This window comes from Poecilia reticulata, linkage group LG12 (genome assembly GCF_000633615.1).
Source record: "Poecilia reticulata strain Guanapo linkage group LG12, Guppy_female_1.0+MT, whole genome shotgun sequence".
NCBI lineage: Eukaryota > Metazoa > Chordata > Actinopteri > Cyprinodontiformes > Poeciliidae > Poecilia > Poecilia reticulata.
In genome coordinates, this window is record NC_024342.1 from 19,370,970 (window position 1) to 19,378,453 (window position 7,484).

Here is a 7,484-nt window from a genome sequence, read left to right on the forward strand (position 1 = left end):
GTACACCCTGGACAGGTCGCCAGTCTGTTGCAGGTCATTGTCATCCACTTCTACACAATTAACTGTTAGCATAATACATAGCAAAATGTCCTACTGAATAGCATGATAATGTTGCCCAAGTAAATTTAATTGGCAAATGTCTTTCTCTAAAGAAACTGGCTACTTTCTGGAGTTGCTATGCTGCATCTTTGACTTGTTAATGAGTTGAGTGAAATATAAGGTCAGATGTTTACCAATGTGTTTCTGAGCAAAATATGCCCACCATAAAACAACTTGGCAGCAAAATGTTATATAAAAAAAAGGAAGAACAGGTTGTGATCTTTGTAAATAACCAGTCATTTGTCCTAGACCCAGGATGGCCGCTGAGAGTTCTGTCAGAGCAGACGAGGGCCTGATGATGATGCAGGAGCTTGATGATCGGCTGAAAGAACACATTGACAAACTTGAGCACATTCGTCTTGCTGCGGTTGAAGTGAAAGACAACTTGTCTGGGGTGCGTTTCTTTGAATCCTCATTTTTAATAAATACATCTAGCTAAATTCATGTTTGCATTCCATGTGATGCTTTTTTTCCCCCCCCTCTCCTAAAAAAGAGCAACAGCGATCTGAGTCAGTCTATCAGTGACCATCTGGAATGGTTAAATCACTTATCCGATCGAGTTGAGACTCTTCACATGAACACAGCTGTTTTTGTTCAGGTAGGAAGCAGATTGTCACACTCTTTTTGGGAGCTTGAATACTGTGAATGCCTTCTTCTTGCTTGTAGATCTATCTACAGCCAGGTGCATTGTGCTTTTTCTTTTTTTATTGATGAATTTTTCTCAATGTTCCCAGATGAATCCAAAACCTCGGGCGTGGACATCCAGACGGGGTTCAAGACAAAGTTTCCGTCTGGGACGTCAGCAGGCGGACGATGCTCTGTCCGAGTTCGGCTGGTCCCCAGTTCGTATGCGGCGTAACAGCGATGCTGCCTCAGAAATGTCCTGTAATTGGTGAAGGAGAACCTTGAATCTTTTACATACCAAAGGAGTAATGTAATCCAAAAGTAGAATTATAATTTAGCTAATATTTTCCTTTAGGCTCTCTGCTTTTTCATAAAAAGTTTCCCCCTGTTTTTTTTGTTTTTTTTTACTTAAAGTAAAAAGCGCTGCCTTCATCGGTCAGCACGGTGTTTCCCAACCCTGGTCTTTGAGTCACACTGCATTTCTTTAGGCGTTGCCCTGCTTTGATACGCCTGATTCGGACAGAAAAGGCCTATTAATCAGTCATCAGTAGAAATCGGGTGTGCTGAAGCAGGCACACCTGGAAGTAGCATACCTGAATTTCCATAAGAGCTCCTGCATATGGTTACTATAAGCACTTCCATTGCTGCTGTCTTCAGCTGTACATTAACAATGTTCCACTTTAAGAGTATAGATTTCTGAAAGTGTTGCTGTATACTTACTGTTTAATTCTACAAAATAAAACAAGTTAGTTTTTCAAATTGTGTTCTGTTGGATTTATTCGGAAAGCAGCTAATAAATATACTTACTGTTATGAATAATTTTGTAGCAATTAGATAAGTAGAGGTTGTTGCTTTTTTTTCACTTTCTGATGTAATGTTCACTTTTAAAAAAGAAACTATCATGGTGATGGCAATCAACTTTCCCATATAATCAATGGGCCAATGGTAAAAAAGCTGACTGGAACATAATCATACCTGAAAGGTCTAACAGTGATATCAGACCAACAACGAAAGCTTATTAGCAGTCTATTACATTGGACTATGGAAAAAGTCCAATGTACTATGGAAAAGTCCAATGCTGTTTACTTTCAACAGCTATTGTAGCCTCCATAATAAGTATGCAAGCTACTTATGGAAAGTTAACAGCTACTGTTGATTGCATCATTTGAGGAAGAGAAAAATGGACAATTTCATTTGAAAAAATTCAAATTATAATGAGATCCTATATTGAAGTTATAATTAAGAGAGCAGCAATATTTTAAAACCCCAGATCTGAGGGTAAAAGCATAGTCTGTAGCAACAAATATATAATAAACACAATACAACAAACAAAAAAACATTGTGGGTTTTAAAAGAAATAAACATAGATATCTATAATCCTACTGATATTATTAAGTAAATTTTCGTTCATTACAAAAGCCATTTTGTCGGAGAAGTGTCATCCATGTCTTAAATAAATATATGGGACTAGTGCTTGATTATATGTTCTAATGACCTGCCATACTCAAGCATTACTGCGCTCAAGCAGAAGAGGGCGCTGTTGTTGACCCATCGTGACGTCGCTGTTAACCGTCGGTTATAAATAAAGGTTTGGCAGAACGCGTGGGGTGATATTTCTGGAAGGAGTTGACTCGCTGAAGTACTACTAGTACATTGTCTTATTTAAAAGGTTAACTTCCAGACAGATTGAGTGCTTTTGAACTTTTTTAACGATTCACAGATATCACAAAAACAGACTGAATCCTTGAAAACATGGCCGAAAGCGACTGGGATACGGTGACTGTGTTGAGGAAGAAGGGCCCTACTGCTGCCCAGGCCAAGTCCAAACAGGTCAGTATAAGTACACGTAAAACCGTTTGTTTGGTTTGTGTTTTTTTCCCCCTTGGATCGTTTTCTTGCGAGAAATGGCGCACTCTAGTTGTCTGCGTTTGTTGTCGTGGAAACCTGGATTTATTCTTGTTGATGTGTCCGCGTGGTGTGGTTTAAAGACAACAGATGTAACCGTTTTATCCACAGGGGCGTATAGAGATATTAATGTTGCTGATAGAAATGTTTCTTTGTTTGCTAGACAGCTTACAGGCTTGACCAACACAGATTAATCTTTGACATATGTGAAGTGTGGAAGTGAAAGTACAAGCACTGCCGTTTCGTTTTTAAGTTTTAGACGCATTAAAACGGTTCACAAAACGTTATTATTGATACGTCATAGTTCTGGAGACAACAACCAGATTAAATGAGTATATTTATCTGAACCAATCACACATCTGGTTTAAATTCAGTTGAAAATCTGTTGCTAGGTTTGAAAAGGAAGTGTCCACATGATTAGGCTGAACTTGGTCTGTCACAAAAGTTTGTAGTTATAATATGACAAAATGTGAATCGCGTGACGTGGATCTAAATACATTTCAATACACTGTAAGTATCATTTAAATGCTATTTAAACTGTAAACAGCTGTAGGCGTACATCTCTGCCAAAATGACAGATGGCTCTGATCTCTCATGTGAAAACATATTTTTGTTTTGAGTGAGCTGAGAGATCGTGCTGACTGGGTATAAATGTCAGATTGTGTTGAAGCAATGTTGGTGACCATGGTGCCATGTCGTTGCGTCGATACACCAAGATAAGCAGATTTATTATTTAATAGCCTCGTGCTTGAAAGTAATAAACAAAAGCAAGCAGATAAAGCTTACCATAAACATAGTCATAAGGCAATTTTACCACCAATAAAACAGCCATTAGGTTTGGAGACTTATTGTTCACCCTTCTTCCTTTGATTTTTGTTTTCCCCTCCAGGCAATCACTGCTGCTCAGAGACGTGGGGAGGATGTTGAGACGACTAAAAAATGCAAGTATCTGCTATTCGTTACCAAAAGACAAGTTTTTAGCAGCTTTAAATAATGTTTGTGAGCTCATTATTTTTCGCTGATCAAAATTGGCACCAGATAAACTCAAAAGCTGCGCTTGCACGTCTGCTAAGTGCCTTGAACCGCTCCTTGTCACGCAGGGTCTGCAGGACAGAACAAGCAGCACCTCGTGACCAAAAATACTGCCAAACTGGACAGGGAGACAGAGGAGCTACACCACGAGAGGGTTCCTTTGGAGGTGGGCAAGGTCATTCAGCAAGGCAGACAGGAGAAGGGAATGACCCAGAAAGACCTCGCCACAGTGAGTACTACACGCTTTGCGTACCGACCTTCTGTGGCGACTTGTGGTGTTTTACTGACGTTCACTGATAAATTCACTTGTAGATATAGGAGTTTAACACATTGTTTTAATTTTGTTTGTTTTTTTAAGCATGTTTTCTAACCTGTTTTTTGCCCTCAGAAAATTAACGAGAAGCCTCAAGTGATTGCCGACTACGAAAGCGGGAAGGCGATACCCAACAACCAGGTCATGGGAAAAATTGAGCGAGTCATTGGTAAGAACGGTTCTTGATGCACCTAAACACGAGAACAGCGCACATGGTACACAATATGTAGGAAAAAAAATACATGTGGCGTTTTAATAATGGGTTACTTGAAAAGGGGAACAAGATTGCTGTCTAAACCTTTTTTTTTTTTCATTTTAATATTGAAGCATTAGTTGAAATCAATAGACACGTCACATTGGTATTAGAACCAGAACTGAATGCGTAAATGGGTTGTTTGCCTGTTATATCTGATACCTAATCCAGAAAAATCTCGTACTGTGTTAATGGAAGTTTAGGCTGTAAATTCTTAGTTTCAGTGTGCCTAATGAATATGAAAAAATATCTTCTGTTCAGTATTGGGTTTTCTGTCTTTTTCATTTCTTATTTGTAATTTATTTATTTTCCTTTCAGGCCGAAAGCTGCGTGGGAAAGATATTGGCCAACCCCTAGAGGCCAAACCTAAGACGAAATGAACACAAAGCCTCGAAATCAGCCCTCCCCGTCCCCATACCTGACCCCTAACTTAACCCTGAATCCTTTCCAAGGATTTCTTGGAAACTTCTTCCAAGAAATCCCTATTCCTCTACCCATCTCCCATCCCACCCAGCCAAATATCCCACTTCTCCTCTCCAACCCTCTCCCTTACCTGGGCTGATCTCACCTGCGTCCCGCCTGAGGACCTGGTGATCGACTGACTGTACCACAGGCTGCGTACGAACGGGTCATCTGCAACACTTAATGTAAAACAAACATGATTGAATGCATTTTTTTTCTCAGTCAATTTCTTTCACCTTTTAGGCTTTTTAGCATGACAGTGGTAAGTCATTCAGAGGCTGACTCTTTTCATGATCAAACAAGTCTAACTTTCAGATCTGAGCATGTTGTAAAACCACAAATGCTTGATTGCATCTTTTTTTTATTTTTTTTTCTCACACTTTTAGGACAACTTGGTGGATGTTAATACCGTGCTTGAAATGTTTTAATGCTGTACTTTGTTTTGGTTTAAAAAAAATAAATAAATGAAGTTTAGCAGTTTATGTCAAGTTTTAAGATTTCAGAGCAAAAATAATACTCCTATGTTCATTCCTAAAAATGAATACTTATGGGATGTTATTTACTTGGTAGAACAAACTTTTTTTATATTTTCAAAATCTGAAATCTTGAATGTTCTAACAAATGTGATCCACCAGGTGGCAGAATAAGATCAGAATGCTTTTGTGTGGTCCTGTAAAACTCATAAGAAGCCACACAGAGKTGCAAGGCTATTTATTTGCGCCACACACACAAAAAAAAAATCAGATAATACATTAAAAGAAGGCCTTAAAAGTAACCATATATTTAAAAAATATGTATATCAATGAAGCTTGAAAGAAATATTCAGTTGAAATGAATGACTGTGGATGGTCTGCAGATTATTTTCCCCTCATCCAATTAAAGGCTGTTCCCATAGCAAAATTGTAAATGAAATGCAAGAATTTGATGTAAAGGCTGCTGGAGGTAGAGGCGGCCATGTTTTAACTCGTGTAATTCTGCTGCAGTTGGCTTGTAGGCATGTTTTGCTGCAGAAACAGGAAAAGCTGCAATTCCTTTAAGGAAGAGGAAACATCCAAAGGAAGCTGTAGCTGTGTGGCATCCAAGCATGGATGACACTGTATCAGAGCGAATAACAATAGGAAAAAAATCTCATCACATCTATGACTGAAGTGTAGGAATTAAGGAATATCTTTTTTTTTGGCTCTATAGTGGCCTTTATTTGATAGATAATTGACAGGAAAGTGGGTAATAAGAGAAGGGGGAAGACATGCAACAAAGATCACCAGGCCAGGAATCAAACCTGTGACAGCTGCGTCGAGGACTAAGGCCTCCATATGTGGGTTTGTATTTAACCCCTGCGCCACCACAGCTCACCCAGAATGACATCTTTTTATTGCCATACATTTTTTCACATTTTCTGTTTAAATATTTAGCCATAACTTGCAGGCTCTTTCATATGCCAAAGAAACGGCCCTAAAAAAATGAACTGGAGTAGGAATGTTGAGACTAGCTGTGAATAAGTATTTGGCCCTTTACAGGCTAATTCTAATTTTGCTTGTTTTGTTGCCCAAAAATATTTCAGGTTAAAAAGTTATAAAATACAGTTTTGAAATGATTTCCTTAACGGAGGTGAGGGGAAGTGACACATATCAACCTGGCTCTATGATGTGGAAAAGGTAATGGCTGCTCCCTAAACATGACTGATGGTGCCATTCTTTGTATAAAATGCATCGAGCATTTAATGTTTGTGAAAACTGGTCTTATTAATATTTATACAGGATTTGTTGAAGTTTTGGATGCTGCATGACCTTAAGTTCAAATGCATCCCAGGACATGACCTCCATGTTTTATTGGCATCTCTTTTTTGTTGTTGTAGTGCTGTAAGTTTTATGCCAGGAGTAATGGGGTGCATAACTTCCAAAAGGTGGGTGGGTGGGGGATCTGGTGGGCTAGTGGGATACTTGACAGACTCCTTTACTTGGTGAGAGAGAGAGAGAGAGAGAGAGTGTGTGTGTGTGTGTGTGTGTGTGTGTGTGTGTGTGTGTGTGTGTGTGTGTGTGTGTGTGTGTGTGTGTGTGNGTGTGTGTGTGTGTGTGTGTGTGTGTGTGTGTGTGTGTGTGTGTGTGTGTGTGTGTGTGTGTGTGTGTGTGTGTGTGAGGGAGACAGACCGACAGTGTTCCTGGAAATGCCACTCCATTGGCCAAAACACCCTAGCAACATGGTTCCACCTATGACAGAGGAGCAGCCGGTGGTTTGAAGGAATGATGTGAAGCAGAAAGCTGTGGGGTGGGCCGGTGTGAGGGGGAGTCGGTGGCAGCACGGAGCAGACTGGTGGGTGGGTGAGGGGTTAGGGGACAAGGCTGAGCTCTGCTTTGGCCTGAGGCTCCCAACTACAATTGAGTTTCCTCAACACGACCAACCTGTTAAAGGTTGAAGGGTAAACGAGTGATGCACCTGAGTCTTTCACAACAGCAAACATTTCCACTGTGAAAATGCTACTTTAATTTTTTTTTTTTACGTTTGTTTCACCTTATAACTTTTATTCAGAAATTTTAACATCTTTTTATTAATTCAAGAACATATCTCCAGTTTAGTCATTATTATACAACTTTCACATAGTCTGTAAAGCACACACCTGAACTAAAACGTTCACTTTATAAACTCTAATTTGTGATCAAACAAAAATGCCATGTACATATTTGCATAATAACTCAGCTGCATTAGCTTCTCACAGTCACTTTCTACCAACACTGACAGAATATAGTTCATTGTTGGAAGCATGTTTATTATGTTGGCCAAAATTCAAGCAACAACATT

General features: G+C 39.4%; 1 protein-coding gene across 2 annotated transcripts; it reads left to right on the forward strand.

The window, feature by feature from the left end:
- The first annotated feature begins 2,270 nt into the window (after positions 1–2,270).
- Positions 2,271–5,170, forward strand: edf1 (endothelial differentiation-related factor 1). Of its 2 annotated transcripts, XM_008424423.1 has the most exons (6): positions 2,271–2,362; positions 2,444–2,553; positions 3,518–3,569; positions 3,729–3,889; positions 4,049–4,142; positions 4,545–5,170. In XM_008424423.1, exons 2-6 carry the CDS (start codon positions 2,476–2,478, stop codon positions 4,604–4,606), a joined length of 447 nt encoding a protein of 148 aa, XP_008422645.1. In that variant the 5' UTR covers positions 2,271–2,362; positions 2,444–2,475; the 3' UTR covers positions 4,607–5,170. The 2 variants fall into 2 exon arrangements, with proteins under 2 accessions (XP_008422645.1, XP_008422644.1); XM_008424422.1 differs by having other exon boundaries at positions 2,318–2,553.
- The last annotated feature ends 2,314 nt before the right edge of the window (positions 5,171–7,484 follow it).

Excerpts from the sequence above, each read along its gene's own strand:
- edf1 (XM_008424423.1), top strand. The coding sequence starts at position 2,476 with ATGGCCGAAAGCGACTGGGATACGGTGACTGTGTTGAGGAAGAAGGGC. Across the intron at positions 2,554-3,517 it reads CCCAGGCCAAGTCCAAACAG|GCAATCACTGCTGCTCAGAG; the intron begins GTCAGTATAAGT and ends TTTCCCCTCCAG. Across the intron at positions 3,890-4,048 it reads CCCAGAAAGACCTCGCCACA|AAAATTAACGAGAAGCCTCA; the intron begins GTGAGTACTACA and ends TTTTGCCCTCAG.